Genomic DNA, 21,028 nt, shown 5'->3' on the forward strand with positions numbered 1-21,028 from the left:
TATATGCAATGTTATTTCAAACCCCTGTTGCATGTGACGCACACTGTTCTGGATCTTCTTCTTTGTTCCTTTGTGCTGCAGACACAGCATCTGTATTCTTTTCTTCCACCCAGTGACCTTATTCCAGGTGAAATACGGCCCCTCACTTCGCACTATTCCCTGAAATTCAACCACTCAGCTCCTAAGTTTTCAATTATACTAATTGTGTACATAAGTCTTGTCAGAGGTTTTCCAGGTTCTTTGAAATTTTCCTTATATGTTATGTAGCTATTCAAAACCATCCTCCCAATAATGTTGAACGCTACTTTCTTCCAATATCTTGATGTTTTCCTTCATCTAAATATGCACGGAGCATTATGTCTGAAGAGTCTACACCTCCCATATACTTGTTGTTGTATTCCAAAATGACTTCTGGTTTCAGTTTTTTTCTTGCGGCCTTGTCTCAATTTTGTCATTTTACTATTCTTTGTAGTCACCTTATTTGAAAGAAGGATCACAGGTCCTTTTTGAGAATTTTTTCCCTAAATGCACTGGCTAGAATACACCCGGAACGGCAAAACATTTTTTTCCCGATGGTGAACTTCTTTTTGAAAAACTTGGGCAGAAATTTTCGTTTTTTTTCTAACAGTTCCTATCATATATGTACCCATTTGGTAAAGTTTGTTCACTAAGGGAACTGGCATAAAAAATTGTCCACAAAAACATGGTTGCCTTTGTATAAATAATTGATTATCTGAAGGAGTTTCAATACCACTGTATACCCCAGCCTATGTTCCAGCCATTATGGGTGATATTTTCGGGAAAAATATCACTCACACCACTCAAAGAAGGCACTAGACTTTTCTATGCAGATTTCGTAGCAATGATAAACTTTAACGAAAATTCAAATGACTCAATGCACAGAAAACAACGCGAAGAAACGTATCTGAACCTCTGATACGCGCGAGTTGATGCAAACTAAGCCGTCAGGACTCCACATGCAAACCATTAGATTAGTAACTGATGACGCATTCTCAGGAGTTGCCCACAAAGTAGGTGTTAGAAAAGCAGTGACACAATGAATCACTTACGTAGATAAGGAAGATTAGGATAAAAAACTGTGATGCCATCACTTTCACTGCGACTATTCGGCGACGTTATCGGCCACTTGCTGAGGTTCGCTGAAAACATTTTATTCGCGTGCCGCGCACGATAATCTTACTCTTAGTGTACCCTTCTTGTTAACAAGAAGTAATGTTTCCTTGTGAATAAAATTTAGTAATATGATTCGGGTAAGAAGATTCCTTTGAAATGTATGTCGTTACCGAAGAAGGATTTGATTGTAATAAGGAGACGCCGAAATATAAATGCAGTGGGCGGGAGATTAGAGGTTAGATAAAATGTTACGTCGTGGAAAGAACGGAGTCATAGGTACCAATGTACACCCATGTCTCGTATAGCGCAATTTCGATTAGCGCAATTTCGATATAGCGCAAATTCGTTCCTCGGGGAAACATTGCAACGCAGTGTAGCCTAATCAAAAATCTTAAACGCTCTCGTGATAAAACGTTAACTTGCGCTAAGTACACACGAAATTTCTATCATTTTACGCATATTTATATTATTGCTTGCCTCAAATCTTCTTTTTTGTTTATATATTAATCGAAATCCATTGCTGCGCAATGGCCAAAAGTATTACTCGTCATTGGGTCCAGATAGCCGGCCTACCGAAGTAATTTTTCTCGTCTCCTTAACAGAATGATAATAAATAATTTAGATCGTTAATTAAGCGTGGGGCTAGTGGAAATGAGATTTTTTAAAGCAATACGGTTTGAGACGTATTTTTGCCGTCATAGGTTATCGGGCGATTGACTTACAGGTAGAGGGTCTACGCTAAAGCCTTCAAGGTCATCGGTATTCACGGGGGAGAAATGGAGCGGTGGCCGAGTTGCGCATGAATAGCATCAACACATAAAGGGTCCGCTATAGAGTCTCAAACACAATGGCTTCCTTCCCTCCCCGCAGTCGTATGCCTTCTGCGTCTCAGGAATACTGTTCAGCAGTAGAAGGTGATTTAGATAGAGCCATACATACTAAAAACCAGAGAATATGGCAAAAAATAGGAATGCATGTAGAAAAATCAAGAATTTATCAAGAAAAACCATAAACCTAGAAGAGGAATTGAAAGAGGTCAATTGCTTTGAAAATGGAGAGCGTCAAAGCGATATTGCGCGGAAGTTTAAACGCACGATGCCTTATTCTGAATAAAGACGAAGTTAAAACATCAGTGACCTCAGCCGCACCAACTTCAACCAAGCGGTCTACACATACGGAAAGTTCATAGTGAATCAGTACAAAAAGACGAGAGTGGTAATCGCTCCGAGACATATAGTGAAAGCTCCGGTTGGTTCCAGAATTTAAACGGCAAGCAGGTATTTTCTGTGCGGCGATATCAGGTGAATCTGCAAGTGTTGATAGCGCAGTTACCACAACATTTTCTGATGAACTCCAAGCTGTGATTGAAAGTGGCTCCTTTCCCCCTCAACTAGTTTTTAGTGTTGACGAGACGATATTCTTTTGGAAAAGAATGCATTCTTGTTCATTCATTTTCAGGGAAGGGAAACCCGGTTCAGGTTTCAAGGCATTTAAAGACTGTTTCACGTAGCTGCTAATGACTCGGAGGACTTCAAATTAAAATGATTTATCATTCATAAACTCCGCTAGCTATGAAATGGCATTCAAAGTAGCATTTGCCTGTCACTTTGATGCGCGACAAAAGGGCCTGGGTGACACAATAGTTGTTTTTAGACTGGTTTGAAAAATCGTCAACTGCCGGCAATGCATTTCGAACCCCTGAGATAGCAGATGTTAGCCCACCCGCACGACAGGAGGGAATTTCAAAAGCACGTAAGAATTTTTTTTAACGTTAATAAAAGTCTTTGAATGCGTGAATACTATCTTTAAAGATGTTTTAAACTATAAAAATTTATATAAATAATGTTTTCTAAGGCTTTTTATGGGAATATATATGTTTTAGAGGAAATTCAATACCCAAGACCTATGCTACCAGGAACACATCCCTATATTCCCAATGTTAAAACGCTCTCGTATAACGCAAATTCGTATAGCGCAAAGACCCCAAGGAACACATCCCTTGCGCTATACGAGACATGGGTGTATTACATGAATAAAGACGCACTGATGCAGTGAAGTGAATAACAATAAATCACACGTAAAAGCTTGCGTAAGCTTGTTGAGAATATCATAAGGTCATTAGTAAGCTGTGGCGGCAATTTACGAGAGGAAAAAAAGTAGTTCAGTAAGCTGTCAGTGTACATAAAAAATTAAAGTCAAAGGACATTTAAATTAGAAAATTATTAAAATTTATCCTCTATATCACTTATAAACGAAAACTAGCAACAACGACGGACAAATTTTCTAATTTCGCTTAGTTATAAAGTGGCGTAAGAATTTCGACAAAATGAGTCAGATTTTACAAGGAGTTGCCGAAATAATGTCCATAAAAATGTTAAAAGTATAAATTAAATTATATAAAAAATACCTGAGGATAGAAAAATGTTTACATTCATTATAAAAATAAATTAAATAGTTAAACATAATAGTTAATGTGAAATATTGTTCTAATTAAGTGGCCAATATATCGGACGTATTGGGCGTATTGGGTAGGAAGGCAGAGGCCGATATATCGGCCGCTTGGGAGTGAAAGGGTTAATATGCTTTGCGCAGTTCTAGTATTCAAGGTATTCAAAATTTTAGGTATTCGCATATTCGAGCAACAATTTAATATTCAAGTTCGAGAAATATGCTATTTGACCCATCTCTAATATTAATTTAGACCAATAATACAATATTTAAGCTTTTCCTGCCTCTTTTTCCTTACAATCAGAATGTATTTTTGGCAAATACAGTCAGCAGATGGCAAATCCCCCTACCCTTCATGGATGTACTTCGAGAGCCTTTCCCAAATTTTTGGATTATCAGGTTTCTTTACACTAATTGCAGCATTTAAAAATGCTTCTGTAGTAGGGACAGCAAACTCCTCTTTTGCCTTCTTCACTTTCTTTGATTGAGTAACTGTCCATTCAAATTATAGCTGTCGTTTTACGGGTCCCCTTTCTTTTGCACATTTATGTCTATTGCAATTGATTTGCTTTAACAAGGTGTCATTTCTTTCAGATTCAAGTCTTTTATCCCAAAATTTACACAGTGGTAACACTAGGTTTTCGTTATTTTAAAATTCCTTTCCTTTGTTTGATAAATGAAGCTGTAGCTATGATTGAAAAACAGTCCAAACACGAATCGCGACCTATCATGACAGTGTTTTTAAACTGAGTCCTGGGTAGCTATGGTATAACCATAAGTAATGTATAACTTACATTTTGACCAAAATTTTTCAAGTCGTGGGCTCCCTTTTCATAGCCCTCACCTAGGTGCCGAGGGAAGATAGGTTCAACAAAATCGCTTAGTATTGATTACAGCTGTTGCCAATCGGTCAAGAAAGGCCGTGAAAGAAGCACGCATAACTAAACACAATTGGATACAAATAAACTCGAACTGGGGGTGTTGAAATGATTTTTTTTCCATTGAAGCTCAGTGGAGCACCGAATATCCAAAGATCCGTCCACTAATAATTAGCACCCCTCTCCTCCTATCCTTTCTGTTCCTTCCTTCCCTTCCCCCAACTGCTAGTGCTTTGTGCTTTCAAATAACAATAGGTCTTTATTGATATCTTCAAATGAGACGAATGGCGCCATTAATGGCCACCGTGGTCACCGGCTCGGCTGTACTCTGTCTACAGCGTGAAATGCAGGCAATGCTACATTGAGGCTGCTTTTTGACGATATGACTTTTCGCCAGCCGCTGTTCACAGCACAGCGGCATGAAATTCAGACGAGATGACTGGCTCACCACGCCGTGTGCCGTGCCTTGAACGGAGCCCACCCAACTCGTCTGAAAGCGACCTTCCGTTCCCAGCCAGCGGCCGTGTTTAAGTCGACAAAATTGTTAAGTTAGACCCACACTTAAGTTTTTCTTGCAACAAGTTATCCAATAACCCTGTTTATTGTGTCACTGTGATCCACCGGAATAACTGCTCAGCATTGATGCATGCCGGGTGCGTGTGCTTATATTTATGCTCTTTCGCGGCTGTGTTTAATTTCTTTCAGCACTTTATTGATTCAGAATATCTAGTTCTTTAGGAGAGAAAGTGTGTCATTCTGTACATTTCCAAGGATTTCATGGTCAGGCGAAGAGAGGCCATGATTAATTTAACAGTAAATTCCGGCGGAGACATCACTACAGTGCGCGATATTACGCGAATTCAATATGCACTAGACCAATCAAGCCAATTGACCTTGGAATCATAATGAAATAGACTGAATGAACGTTAGCAGCGTTAAACAATGAAGGCTTAGGCTTTAATAGATTATGACTCATTTGATGTGATTTTTTGGCTATTCACCTAAAATCGCAAAAAATGTGAAATTTCGTTTTTATTTACTGATTTCGTGATATCGCGTCTCGCAAATTCCATGGATCTCTATGCATCACTAAGGAAAGAAATGTCATGGAGCACAAAGAAGCAAGGAATGCCTGGAAGTGCTTCTCACCACAAACCAAGATGGTAGCAACAAATTGAAACCTGTTGTCATTGGTAAAGCTCTTGAGCCAAGCTGCTTTAAAAATATCAGAAAATTTTCCACTGCCAGCAAAGTATCATCCAAATTATCATGCAAGGATGTCTGTGGAACTTTTTAGGCAACAAGTTCTATATGTTGAGTGGAAATGTGCTGGAGAAAATCAAAATTTACTGCTAAGTATTGTCAATGCTACTGTTCATAAAGTGGATGGCGTTGAGCTGAAGAATGTTAAATTATTAATTTTAGTACCCTCCACCCCGAGCAAAAGACAGCCTTTGCACATGGGAATCATATAAAACTTAGATTATGAAACTAAACATAGATTATGTGGTGCAGCTATCTTCTCCAACATCTTGTACACAACATAGATAAGATAGAATACAATGGCACATTATTTTCTTTTGTATATGTGCATTTTTTAAATTTCATTTCATTAGGATAATGGCATAAGCATCTTAGAGGGTGCTTCTTGGCCTTGCATGCTGTCAGAAGCATAGCTTGAGCGAGGAACAATGTACTATTATTATTAAGGAAATGTATTATTATTAAGGAAAATATTAAAAACTGCTGATTATCAGAAGGTTACAGGGAGAGGTTGAAGACAATTTGGCTGAGGAGACCATATTAGTCCTACTTCATAACAGGATCTACATGCTAAGGAACTTGAACAGTTCAATCAAATTTGCCCAATAAATTCAGCTGTTTAATCAATAACCTACTATGAGATGGATGAAGACTTGGCTACAATTGAGGAAACTGTGAGGGTAGAATTGAACAACACACCAGTTTTAGTGCTCGAGAAAGAGAGTGATGTTATGGATGACAGGGATGCAGTGCTTGTTAATCCTTCCTATGGTGATATTAATGAAGCCTTCAGGCATTTGCACAATACGCACATTCAGAGATTAGTTAAGGTTATTTTGAAAACAATAATGCATTAGAGGCAGGTGCGAATATATTTGAGAAGGATTTGCAACAAAGTAAAATTAAAGATTTTTTTCACCCAAAATGAGTGTTTGCATAAAAAGAAATTGCTTTTTATATATCCGCATAAATCAGAGCTTCAAAAAAGTGTTTGACTAAGTATTTTCATAATAAGGGCATTTTTTATCCTGAAAACTATACTCTTTCTCAATACCAACGCTTTATTTAAAACACTTTGAATTTACACAGTACCCATATTTTGGTCCCTCCAAGTGCATAAAATTAAAGTTTTACTGTATGGCCTTCTTGGGGCCAGAGTGTCAAGTTTCCTTAAAACCTTCTGCTCTATTGGTCTCTCTATTGGAACTCTTTGAAGCTTGGAGCAGAACAGTCAAGATGCAGACCCTCTGCCCCGGTTCTACTTACTGCTTATTACGGAAAGAATTACCTGTAAATGCCAAGAAACTACGTATTTTTCATTAATTTGTTATGAAGGCACTCTTTTTATGCTATGGGCCCATGCGCAGACTTCATTTTAGGGAGTTTTTGTAAGTGGAGAGGCTCATTACAGGAAGTTTTTTTGCGTGCATTGTCCATTGGATGGGTCTGGGACTGTGCCAATGGCTTAAAAACAGGGGTGTTTCCTTAAAATTTTGCTTTATGGGGGTTTGTTGTGTAGAGGTTTTATTATACTCCTGTGTTGTGATCGCATGTGAATGCGTAGTCTGAGGTGTCTGGGGTAGTCGGGGCTCCAGAGTCATCAGAGCTCAGCAACTGTTCATAAAGTCACTGCTAGGTAGTAATGACATAAGAAGCTTTTCAGGCAATGCAAGTTCAACCTTTCTCCTTTACCCAGGGAATGATGCAGCTCTATTCTTTTTGTTCATGGCTAGCAGTATTTGCTGTCAAGGCTGTAAAATCCTGACTGGAATGATGTGAAGTTATGTTCGTTATTATTTCTTCAGTCTCTTTTACATGCGTGCAGTTTGCTCTTGGTTCAAATTTGCCATGGCAGGATATGGAAATCACAAAGATTCAGAAATTGCCGTCCATGCATACCTACTTTTTATAAAAACAGGCGATGATTGGACATATAAGCATAATCACGAAAGGCCCATATAAAAAGTGATAGCATCTATTGCTCTTTCTGCGTTTTAGTCTCCTTAGAGAGGAAATCTTGCGATAGATGACTACTCTCGACCAAAGATGAGGCTGCAGCACAACTTATTTATCACTGATAATCCCTGCAAAGCAAAAGCATTCCGAAGACAATATTTTAGTTCTCTGCCTGAACATATTGCTATTTTCATTTTCGTGCATTATTTTTTAAATGCAGCTGGAATTTATTGCGTGAAAACCCATATCAACAATTTGAATAAAAATTGTGTGTAGGAGTCATAGTCATACACCTGTGTTGGTTGCAAATCCTTTGGATTGATAAGCAAAAGGAGGAGATAGATTTGGTCAAGGACATTATTAAATAATTGTTAGTAGTGCCAAAGAATAAATATGAAACCTTCTAGAGTGAAAGAACGGGGAAAACTATTTCCATTGAACAGAAAATTAAAATAATTGATGACATGGAGTGCAATAAGTCCCTATTCAAAAAAGAAATTTCCAAGTCAAATGAGATTTCATTGTCGATGCTATAAAACAGTTTTGGTATCAAAGGAGAAGATATTTTCCTCATCACGTCATATGAAGTCATCATATTAGTCCTCAGGAAAGTTTGCAGAACTTGAAGGGAAATTGTTTGCATTTTTTAGAGATTGCCACCAATATGAACTCCTGTGAGTTGAGAGTCCTATTCTGCTAGAGAAGGCAAGAAATTTGGCCCTCACTCTAGAGAATCAAGATTTCAAGTGCTCAATGGGATAATTGTACAATTTCAAAATGAGTTCTCGAAGACCTTCTCCAAGGTACAAATGCTATGAAAGTTAATTGGTTCTTCTTCATTCTCTTCTCAATGAGCAGCAATAGGGCTAAAATTGCTTGTCTGGTGCCCTTGCTTTTCTTAAGTCCAAATTGGTCCTCATCCAGGAATTCTTCTGCTCTTCCTTCTATTCTCCTGTAAATGATTCTTGTCAGCATCTTTGTTGTATGTGTTGTCAGGCTGACGGCTCGAAAATCTTCACACCTCTCTGCTCTCTTTTTTTTGGGGACAGGATTGATGATGTTCTTTTCAAAGTCACTAAGCATATAATAATAATAGTAATAATATGTTTTATTTTCCCAAAGACCAATGTTCATTTGTCAAGGTATAAGACCCGTCAATACTAAACATAAGTTACGTAACAAAACATCTCTTGTTGAGTACATACCAGAGATGATTTTGTACTGTTGAGTTAAAGCCTTCCCTCCTGCATTTTTGATAAGCCCTGCTGGAGTGTCATCTATTTCTAGAGTCTTATTACTTCTCAGGTCTCTTCTTAATGCATCAAATTTTGATCTCAAGGTCCTGGCTTCCATTAAATCCTTTTCTACTGCACTTTCATCTTCAATGATTTTTGCGCTGAGTGTGCTACGGCTGTTTAACTTTTCTGAGTATTCTTTTTATCTCTTCACTTTTTCTTTGTTTTTTATCAAAATATTTCCATTCTTGTCCCTTATGGTATTACATCTTGCCCTCCGTTCCTTGAATTGGTTCTTCACACCTCTATATGCAGCCTCCATTTCCCCCTTCATGAGGTTTTTCTTCACATCTTCTCATAGGTTCATCATCAATGCTTCCCTTCCTTACCTCTCTTTGTGACAAATCTTTTTCCTTATTCTCTTGTAGCAAGCCTGATCTCAGCAGTCAGTTTTTGCATTCTTGTACTTCCACCTTTCTTCAGTGACATATAGGTCTTTATCCATCATCTATGTCTTTTTCTTTGCAACTTTTCTGCTTCCCAGGACTTCCTTTGTGGCCTGTTGTTGTCCAATTTTTTTATTTTGCGTATGTAGTGAATAATATGTATGCATAAATAGGGTGGTTTCCTATTATCTTTTTATTGCCTAAATCGAAAGATTATTACTCCTGGAGTACGTATTTCACGCTTTTAGATTTTTAAATGACGATATCTATTTTTCGCGATTAAATGAAAAGTGAAAATTTTCAAGCGCGCGAAAACGCGACGCTTAAGTATGAATGTCGGGAATTCTCTCCGCGTGACGTATTTCTGGTTCCCCTTCCCGCCCTGCAAGGTGACCTTGAGGCGAGGCTTAGCGCTGATACGACGCAGGCTGCTAGCGGCTAGCCTAGTACACTGCTGGCTGGTAGCGCTTGGCTTAAATAAGGATTATTAATAACTAATCAAACGAGGAAAACTTTCCGACCTTAGCCAGTTTTAATAAGTGATTGTTAAGACATGTTTCCCTGAGCTCTGTGCCTCATGCATGCATTGGTAACCTCAGACGATGTATAACTCCTATCTTCTCGTATAGAAACTAGGTCCCTGTGACGTCACGTGGAGTGGCATCGCATGGGCACCAATCTGGCCCTTTTCAAATGAGGATAAAAATGGACCATTGCCATTCGTCTAACCCGGTATTTCTAAAACAAAATAATTTGTATATTATGAATACACTAATGGTGGGTAACGAATCGCAATCAATGCCTTTCGTTTTCTTTGATGAAGGAAACCACCCTATTGTTATGAGGTATATTATGATATGTACAATATAAATTATGTAAGTAATCTGAAATTTGAGCATACATCTTTGTTTCAATATTATTTTTTCAATATCTATTTTATGCACCACTCTTTCTACAAAATTGTAATTATTCTGTAAATTCTGTATTCTGTAAAATACCAGTTCAAATTTAAAGAATGCCAAATTTTCCCAGCTTCCACTGATGCCTCGCTATCAGTCAGATCTTTCTCAATTAGTTCTTGAAATGCACGATGATGTTGAAGCTTTTATAGATTTTTACGTGTCTTATGTTTTTCACGTATTTCTTTTTCTTCTTGAATGTTAAGTTGGATAAAAATGTGAATGAAATGGTTTCTCATTTTTTTCTGAAGTTCGTTGTAAACTTCTTAAAAAATCTACTTGTTATTATTTTTTTGTTGTCAGTAATATTGGTAATAAATTAAATTTTTCTTATAGTACAACACTAAAGCTAAATTACTTCTTCTAGTAATAGGTATCACTTTATATGTTAATATTGACTATGCTGCCGACTTAGCCAGAAAAAACTATTTCCTGCAATTATTGTAAGAAATCATTTTAATTGGCATTGAATGTGTTAGTGATAAGCATAGTGAAATGTGTTTTCTATAAAAATATATTATTCGAACTTAACTTATAAAAAAATTAAGACTTTAACCCCTGGAATGCCTTTGTATATAATGATATAATTTGATGTTTTAATTTTGCGAAATTTTCAGTGATGGAAAGCAGTTTGTTCGATTCATCAACATGATGATGAATGATACAACCTTTCTTCTTGACGAAAGTTTGGAAGCTCTTAAGGTGGGTTTCACAGCTTTTTTTGTGTATTCATTTCATTATATGAATACATTCTGAATCCTATTAGTTCTTTGCTTCATTATTTGATTACTACTATGTATTTATTCAATACAGAGAGTCCACGAAGAGCAGGCTTTGATGGACACTGAAGGTTGGCATAACCAACCCCTGGAAATTATTCAAAGTAGGCAAACACAGCTTGTGAACGATGAAAGGCAACTAAGGTAAATTGGATTTTTCTATAACTGGCCTGTCCATTTAACCATTGGGTTGAGTGGGCTGCATTTTCACCTCATTTATATGATTTTGTCACTATTTATAATTAAAAGTGCCACTTGCTTACTTTTACCTAGGGATGGTCGGATCGGATACTTAGGATCCTAATATCCACGGATATTGCCCTTCATCAGATACATTGAATCAAAAGTTGCAGAAGACATCCGATCTGAATCCGAAATTTTAAATAATAGCTTCAGTGAATGCAACACCCCATAATGGTGGAAAGAGTTCCGATTCTCTCTTCGAATGCGCCGTCGCATGCGATTTTTATCTTACTCATGAACTGTTTAGTTTGAAAGCTCTCGCAGAAGTTACGCAGCAGAATTCCAGCCGTGGAAAATAAAACAGTCAAAATACGACTGGCACATAGTGTGACTCTTCCCAAGAGATTGAACAATCATCGGGGGAATTTCAGCGTCATATGATAATAACCACATCAAAAGTAACTACATACATCACAAATTTCAGAAAACCACTCTCGACCATCCATCGGCCCTCTCTTGTTGTGCCTCTGTTGTTTTCTTTGTTTCCGAAATCACACAGACCATAAATCATTGTCTTCTAAGGAAAATATCAAATTACACGAGAACAATTGAAGCGTGTTTCATCCCTACCCCGTCTCACCAACTGACCTTTTTTGGCATACCTGCTTCAATTCTCCGTTTCTAGACGACAAATGCTAGGTGAGTGACTTTCTGGGCCCAAAGATGTCTCGATAGCTTCGACAATTAGATGACATGCACAAGATTTAAGTAAGAATTAAACCAAACGCGATCCATTCTTGAATATATTTCTTCTTATTTTTCAGCTCTAATTGATTGCCAATAAGTTTTCTATTTACAATTAGACAATACTGATATGCAACATTGTTCAAACAGCACAATTTTCAAAGAAACAAGCGCAGCATTAACCCCTCAAACAAGTAGAGACGGATTGGAAACGCCAACCGCATATATCACAGAGTGCACTCGGCTTCGCTTTGAAGGCAATGACGTCACTGAAGCAAGATTTGACATATTCGTCCTTGACTCTCTCATTTGTAGCCTCATTGCTTGAAATACGGAGGGAGCCCGCTCCTTCCCCTCCACCTCTCCTTTACCCGCTTCTGCTGCCCACCCCTTTCTCATGCTGAGTGGTCGAGCACCTCGTCACACATGACGTTTATGCTGTTTTAACTACTGTTAATTGTGTTGCTGATTGCGCAGTTGCAATTTAATTTAATAATATACTGATAGAAATGTCTTTCGTTGTGTAGAAACATTTCTATTGAGATAAGGAGAACCAATGTTTGCCATGTGCGTGCACTGTGGTGTGAAATTATTGCCAGGAAGTGCTAAATCCACCTCACCATACTGAAGCATTTTCAGGTGGAACACAAGTCGGTATGCGATGAGAAAGTGACAAAATTCGGGGGAAACGTGCGTGAGGAAAATTTGAATTCAGTCTATGGCAGTGGGGTAGCCAGGAATTTCATGGGGGGGTCCAAAACCAGGGGGGGAATTTTTAAACAACAGGGTACAAAGTAGAGGGTTTCAAACTAATTTTAACACCCTACATAGTAGAAAAAACTTCATTTTTCAAAGAAATCTACTGTAAATTCATGAATTTACAATATTTTGTTTCCTTTTATGAAGAGAAGTCATTGTGTTTTTATATTTTGGGAGGTCCGGACCCCCTGAACTTCCCCATCTCTGTACGCCACTGGTCAGTGGTTTATCCAAAGATTTTTCCTATTTTCATTTCCAAACCCAAGCGTAACAGTTTAGGTCCTGAGCATGTAAAGATGGTTTTAAAAAAATAACTTGAATGCCTATAAAAATGATTTTTAATTTATAAAAATATTAAAATATGTAAAATGTGTGTGTGAAAATCTAAAAAGCATTCCTTTGATTGTACCCAGAATAAACTTGAATAAATACTTCGTTTAATAACAGGTATTTGAAAATGCATTTAGATCCGAAAATATCCGATCTGAAAGATCCAGCTCAGAAAATCACGGATCTGATCCATATCCGGATCCGAAAAAAATCCTGGATCCGTCCATCCCTACTTTTACCATAAACTATGTTTGAACCATGTTACAGTAAACATTTGAAATGTATTCTTTTCATGGATCATAATAATAATATACTTTCACTCCTTGATTATCACTGTTCCAATTAAAGGTGTTCCACTTTAGCATTGTGTACATATTTAGAACTCTGTTACAGTTTAATGCTCTGTAGTTCCTCATTAACACTCTTTTGTAAATTCTTCCAGGTACAGCAAATGCTGTGCTTTGTGTGCCCTTTCCCTCAATCAGAATTTTAATTGGCTGCAAGCATATTTATAGCAGTCAGTAATGCATTGTATGACTAAACAAAATTTTCATAGCAGTTTGGTCAAGGCTTTCAACATTACATCATGATTTATTGATTAGTGAACCTTTTGAATGAATTTTGTGCTTCATTTCAGTACTTAATTCATAGTGCTCTATCTAAAATTTTATGTTCCTTTTTTCTAATGTTTAAAATAGAGAATAAGTGATACAAGGCAGCTCTACAAGTAATGCTTTCTTTTTGATATATACAGTAAAGCCTCTATATAGTGAACCTCTTTATATTATAAACCTCCATACTTCATACCACCCCTATGGTCCCATCAGATTTACATGTAAATTTATAGGCAAACCTCTATATAGTGAACCTCTTTATCTCGTTAAACCTCCATTTATCATACCAAGGAGACACCCCTGAGACGGCCTCCTACTACCTCCGGAAATCGTACCGAGAAATGACATTTTCAGCGATAAATGTTTCACCCATATTTTTTTTTCTCATAGACCTTTATCATGTTGTAATTTTCATGTTAATCATTAGTTGTGGCCATTTTTAACCATATGAGAGCATACCTAACAGTAAATAAGAGAAAAGGTATCCAACTATTCTAATCATTTTAAGTGACTGTTGAATTACATCAGAGAGATCACATCCTTTTCTCTCAAATCATGTGATAGTGCTCGCTTTCTGTAATTGTTAAATAATAAATATATATTCAATAATGCATGCATGTTTGTTTAAACACATAAATATGATGGTTTAAAAGAGAGCAGTGCCTTTCATTTCCAAAGGATATGAAAAAATTGTGCCTATAACTTAACCCTCTCCATAGTGAACCTCCATACACCAAATTGCCCATTTTTTGGTCCCCTCCATTACGATGTAAAGAGGTTTTACTGTATATCACAATTTATATATTTTGTATATTGTTTGTGTGTTTGTTAAGTACATAGTACAGTAGACTCTCGTTATTATGAAGTTCATGGGACCGGAAAACAAGTGGTTCATAATAACAAAGTTTATATGAATGTTTCTTTTAGAATTCGTTAAAAAAATCAATTTATAATATATGCGATATGTTTTTATGTATTTGCATGTAGTGTGCAAATACATAAAAACAAGAAAATTAGTTTCAGTTTCTCAATAGGAGATTGTGGCATCATGCAATCGCGGGTTCATATCTTCCTGAGTACAGAAAGTCCAAGACCTTGTGAGTTGATAAACCTACAGTCCGGCCGCCGAGAGTTGTCCGATGACTGGCAGAATGGTCTAGTTCAGGGCAGGGTGCAAGGTTGATAGGTATGGAAGTGAAACGCCCATGTCACATGTAAACAAAAGGGTTCCGTGAAGAAAGGAGCCGGAAGGGACGACGATGAGCGCGAAGGACCCAAAGGAAGAATCCTTTGTTTTGGTGATTCAAAGGAAGGGCTTGTTCGGGTGCTCCATATGCATGTGACAACGTGGCATGAGTAGACGATGGTGTGAGGTGCGTTTGGGGGATAGCGATTGGATGCACACCGTGCTGGCACAGGCCCCACCTTTTGCCATGCCATCAGACAACTCTCACCAGCCGGACTGCATGCAAGGCATCAAGGAGTACGGTTATCCTGCAGAATGCATCACAGTTGTGTGCTAACACACAATTGTGAGGAACGCGATGCAGCCGGAGCCAAAAAAAAATCTCTCTCTCAGCAGTATGGAGGAATGGGCAAAACGCTGAAAAGTTCCTAACTTCACACCGGATTCAATGATACTTTGTTCATATTACATCCAAAGTCAGAGTTCCTCTATGCCGCACGGCCTCGCATCAGCCAAATCTAAAGGTGCCAAATTCGAAATTTGAAATTTTTGAATGCTCATATCTCTGAAAGTTCGTGAATCGAATATGTGTAGGAAGAGGACTAACTGTACGACCAAGTTACGAGTGGTTATGAGTGGGTCACCATGTTTCCACTGGAATGAAGCTTATTATATGATGTTGCACGCATACTGAATAAAGAACCATAAAAGACACTCTTGGGAATAGTACATGAGGAGAACTTAAATGTGATGCCATTATTAAAACTGAGCGTAGTGTATTGTAATGGTTCACGACACACCCAGATTGAATTAGGGCTGTGAGACACAAGCACAATAAAAAAAAAACAAAAAATTCCCACTGAATCCTCCTGCGAGACTGCTGAACTGCAAAAATCACGCCACCTAACATGCAGCAAGTAAAAAATCGCCTCAAGAGAGGACACGCAAGTGGGGGATTCCCAAACTGTTGCAATTGTTCATTCTCCCTTGCTTTACCACCGGAGTATTGGACACTGAAATCGGGGAAAAGGGTATGGCAGTGGTTGACTTGGAACCTCGCCTTCTCGACTCGTGAAACAAATGAACTTACACTCGTACACAAATCTTTCATTTAACCACACATTATTATTCACACTCAGAATAGGCTTCACAAAAAAATGATAATAACCCTCGTAATAATTAAATGAAGTATGGGGAAATGAAAGAATGAACATAAATGATGAAATAACCACAGCAAAAGCAGAAATAGTGATGTAACAAAAAAGAATGTGAAAAACCGATAGCGGTAATTAGAGAACAAACGACAATCTTAATTATTTTTAATTATTTTTGGGAGGTAATTATTAGTCCTTTCCAATTTATTTCAAACGCACACTCGCCCTCAATGATGAAATTTAACGAGTTAGCTCGTTATTTCACTGGGCAGGGACAGCTTTGTCTGAAAGTTATTGCTGCAGCTTTGGTGGGGTTAAAGGAATAACGCCCTGTCGGATGGTGACAATCTTACATGACCGCTACAACGACAGGGGCAGCCTGGAGAGATCACCACACTGGAATCTTATAACTTCAAGCTCCTCCTCTTCGGGAATGGAAGTGTTGTCAGGAGCGTGGTGTTGGGATCCTCCTTTCAGCTGTTGTTTACTCAGTGAATGGCTAAAGATGCCCCTCAGTGTGGATAAAGCGTGCCAATTCAGGGTGCTGCGATACTGCTAGCAGCAAAAACTCAATGTTCCCGTTGCCGACTCAAGGGCATACCCAAGATCACAATGGGGAGGAGGGGGGGCAAGCCATGGTTGTTCAAGTTGTAACATTTAAGCATGGAAAAGGTGAATGAAACCAGCATTTTAAGAAAACTATAACAGCACTTTGTTAGTTTTAGAATCATTTGCTTGAAAAAATTATTTAAGTTACATTCGTTTCAATGCAGTCCTGATTTTCCTTTAAGACTTTTGCGATTTTTGCTTCTAGGGAGGGAGGGGCAGCTGCCCACTCCTGCCCCTCGCTGGGTGCGCCCATGTGCTGACTCCCTCTCTGTGCGAACTTGGTCGTAAATTCTTTCGTCGGACGTAAGCTTCGCCCATGGGTGAGTCCAGTGCGTATCACTTTCCGCTCTTTTCTGCCTCAGGGTCCATACTCCGTGTACTTTTATACCCTCCTCGGTTGGGAGAGGGGTGTGAAGAGGATGGGGGGCTTCACTTAAAATCTAAACACTTCACTATCCTATTTGATTTCCTTTCGACACAACTGACTAATGAACCTATTCACTTCACTTTTCTCACCCACATACATTCACTCACTCATGCTCACAACTCCACGAGCCGAGTCGAGAGAAGGGTGAGTCTGGGGTGAGGTTAAAGGAAGTGATAAAAGGGGGGAGGAAAACCAAGGAACATGTACCATGATGGGACGAACCATTTCAGGATATCCACCTAAATGCCACTACTTATTTGTGGAATTTCGTTATAAGGTTCATTTTGTTACTACCAGGACTGAGGTTTGTAATTTCGTAGTTAATGAAAATTTTGCAATAACATTTCTTTTACTATAGATTGGTTAGGCCTTTCCGTGGGGACCAACAATTTGCTTCGTAATAACATTGTTCGTATTAACTAGCGATGTTCGAGTACCTTGAATGCTGGAAAGTATTCGATATTCGATATCTCGAATAACTATGCTAAAGGTACGACCTCGAATACTTTGAATTTGGCGCCATACACTGTCGCACGCATGTCGTTGGTAGTTGACTCGGAAAAATGTAGAGAACTCTATTTGTTTAGTGCATACAGTGCCATTTTAGGCAAGTTGACAAACTACATCAAATTCGTGGATTAGAGCGGTGAAAAGAGTTTGACGTGGGGAACCGAAAATGATCGGGTGAAAAAATCTGAAAACCCCCACCAGGAGAACCACAGTGCCGTGGGATAGTAACTACGTAGCACAATTCCCAAGGAGCTTCTTGGAAGATGATGCGGTATTTTTTTCCGAAAACATATATCAAGGTACATTTTATGAGTTATGCTATAAATCTCTATTGTCACAGTCACATATGAAGGGATATTTTCTCAGGATATTTGGTATCTCCCTGATAGCAATACGAATTCATCTGCATATCTCATGAGAACTTCCAAAGATGGACTGAAAATAATTGAAGAAGAAGAAAATCCCGTGGAGAAGCGCATGTATTTTGCAAAACGCCTTGGATTGTCCACTAGCACTTGACAGTAGGAGTGTGGGTAAAGCGAGCTACCTGTTGAAAATAAGAAGTTGGATGAAGCCGAGTATCAGATGGGCGTGCCGATGAAATGGCGTTTGGTAGATACGAATGTATACATCAGACAGAAATCCATCGTAGCAGTGTAAATGTCGTGACGGCATGCAGTCATTTTTTCGTGAGGTGGTGTGTCCCCTTATAATATTTGAAAGAGATGTTAGTTGAATCAACTGTATGCCCTAATTGTTTCCATAAAATAAAATATTCCATTAATCAGCAAAATTCCTGTTTGAATCCTTTTAAGGAAATCACAATTACTAGCACAAATCCTGGGTTTCCTGCTGAATACGCAACCTAGTCAAACATTCCCGCATTCATCGTTTTTTTCATCCATCCCCTTGGAAAACGATAGATCGAGGTTCCACTGTATGCCTTTTTATTTATCCATTCATCAAGAGAAATTGAAGAAGAAACGTACGTTTAATATGCTTTGCGCAATTCTAGTATTCGAGGTATTCGAAATTCAAGGTATGTATTTGAATATTCAAGCAATGATTTAATATTCGAATTTGACACATATTTGAGTTCGAGAAATCTGCTATTCGACCCTTCTCTAGTAATAACGAGAGTCTAATGTATCTATTGTGTAGTGTTGATGTATATTTGTTATATTTTGACGACTATATTGTTTAGGGTGATGTCTTGGGACGTCTTTATGTGTGATAAAATGTGTGATAACTTGACTATGGTGGTGGTGCTTTCTCATGGTTCTTTTATTTTGGTCATATGCTTTATTTTGATCCTTTCTACAATGCATTTTTATTTAAAAACTGCTTACAATCATAGAACCGTACCACACCAATCATAGAACCAACAATAAATGTAATTACCATAAACTTTCGTCATCTATCATGCAGGTTTTGTTGTGCATATTTGATTGCTAGTATGATGAGTGAGTTATTGTTTTATCTGAGTGACTCTGTGTTTTAATGCCCCTGTTTTTATTTTTTTTTTCAAAACATTTAAAGACAATATTGGATTGTTTAACAAACACTTGGAGTTCATATTTTTTAGACACAAATGCATGTGTGAAAATTTGCAGTGTTTATCAGCATATGGCATTAGGTAAAGCCATATGTAGATACACATTAATTGGTAAAAGGTCCAACAAATGGACTAAAAACAATATATAAATGACGTTTAACCCTTTCACTGCTGTGGACGTACCTAGTACGTCCGGACGGCAGACTGCGGTGGACGTACTTTTTCTTCCTCCTCGCCATGCGGTCAGCACTTTTGCCGAAGCACTTCGAAGGGACCCTTTCCTCGACGAACTCACCCACGCAGGACCGTCTCATCGGCCCTACCAGCGGGGGCCCTACCTCCGGAAAAGTGACCGCTCTGACTGCAATTTGAAAATCAATCAATCAATCCGATCATCACAATATGATTGTCTTCATCGCACTCCTGCCAATCAAGCAATCAAGTACGTCTTTGAAACGTGTTTCTGCGATGAAAAATAATGATTTTGTTAACTTTGATATAATGGCCGTTTTCCGGTGGTCCGCAGCCACGTTTTGTTGCAAAGTTAACAAAATCGTTATTTTTTATCGCAGAGACACGGTTCAAAGACGTACTTGATTGCTTGATTGGCAGGAGTGCAATGAAAACAATCATATTGTGATGATCGGATTGATTGATTGATTTTCAAATTGCAGTCAGAGCGGTCACTTTTCCGGAGGTAGGGCCCCCGCTGGTAGGGCCGATGAGACGGTCCTGCGTGGGTGAGTTCGTCGAGGATAGGGTCAGGGATTAGCGACCCTTCGGAGGGTGTACCACACCCATCCTAGAAGTACCTGCTCCATGGGCCCAGGAAACGCATTTTAACATTTTCGCCGCATGTGAGGAGAAGGTTTCCGGAGATTGAACAGCAGTGAAAGGGTTAACCATTTTTGGAGCGATTTTTATAGCATACTATTTTTCAATGAGAACTAATGAAATTTCTAGTACATGAAACTTGTGAAAGTGATGCGCTGAGAGGAATTAATCTCCCTAGCCTTTTTAACGTGCTTGTCCTTATGGTGCTGTATGACCCAAGGAGGAATCCCTATTCATGTTACAGATGAGGATCGTTAATTGGGGAGTGGATATATCACCAGTGTCGTCATGGCGTTTGTCCATCTTGTAGTCAGGGCTTCCTTGGTATCAGGCATCTGAGATATTTTCTGCGAATGAAATTAATTCTGGGAGGTCATATTTTTGAATACTTATCCAGCAGATATTCTTTGTTATCTTGAACCTCTTATGATAATCCAGTATTAGAGACTCAAAAAAGAAATGCAATTAAGCATTGAAATAGTGAGGTCATTTGATTTTGTAATCTCTTTCATCAGTGTATGTGATATATGTGAAATTTTACTTTTCAGATCTTATTTGACTTTAGCCAATCAGACGGTAAATTTATTTTATATATTTACCAAAAAGATTCAGCAACCATTTTTAAGGCCTGAAATTGTGGACAGATTTGCTGCCATGCTGAATTTTAACTTAATCCAATTAAGTGGACCACAGTGTGAGTCAAGTGACCAAATTTTGTCATCATAAAATTCGGACAATTATAGTTTTATTGTTGGTTTGTAAATTATTTTTAAGTCAGCTGTAATAATTTAAATGAGTTTAAGTATATATGTTGATCTAATTTTCAGGTAGGGATTTGAAACTGAAGAATCCTGATAAATTTGGATGGTTCCCTAAAAAGCTGCTATCCAATATTTTTGGAATTTATTTACATTTAAGCTCCGATGAATTTGCAAATGCTTTAGCTAAAGATGAGGTAAGCCCTTTTGGGATTTTTTTACTTTTAGTTTCACTGATCATTTTATTATGTTTATTTTTTGGGCAGT

General features: G+C 38.1%; 1 protein-coding gene across 3 annotated transcripts in view; it reads left to right on the forward strand.

Annotated features, from left to right (window-relative positions):
• LOC124170624 (ubiquitin conjugation factor E4 B) overlaps positions 1-21,028 on the forward strand; it is a 302,332-nt gene that overhangs the window by 233,850 nt on the left and 47,454 nt on the right. For 2 of the 3 annotated variants that reach the window (XM_046549465.1, XM_046549466.1), the window contains exons 17-20: positions 10,937-11,021; positions 11,133-11,242; positions 20,552-20,697; positions 20,831-20,958. In XM_046549465.1, the coding sequence (XP_046405421.1) occupies positions 10,937-11,021; positions 11,133-11,242; positions 20,552-20,697; positions 20,831-20,958 (469 nt within the window). Of the gene's footprint in view, positions 1-10,936; positions 11,022-11,132; positions 11,243-16,882; positions 16,998-20,551; positions 20,698-20,830; positions 20,959-21,028 lie in introns of those variants that run through there. The other variant, XR_006867521.1, reaches the window with a different exon arrangement.

Source organism: Ischnura elegans, chromosome X, assembly GCF_921293095.1.
Source record: "Ischnura elegans chromosome X, ioIscEleg1.1, whole genome shotgun sequence".
NCBI lineage: Eukaryota > Metazoa > Arthropoda > Insecta > Odonata > Coenagrionidae > Ischnura > Ischnura elegans.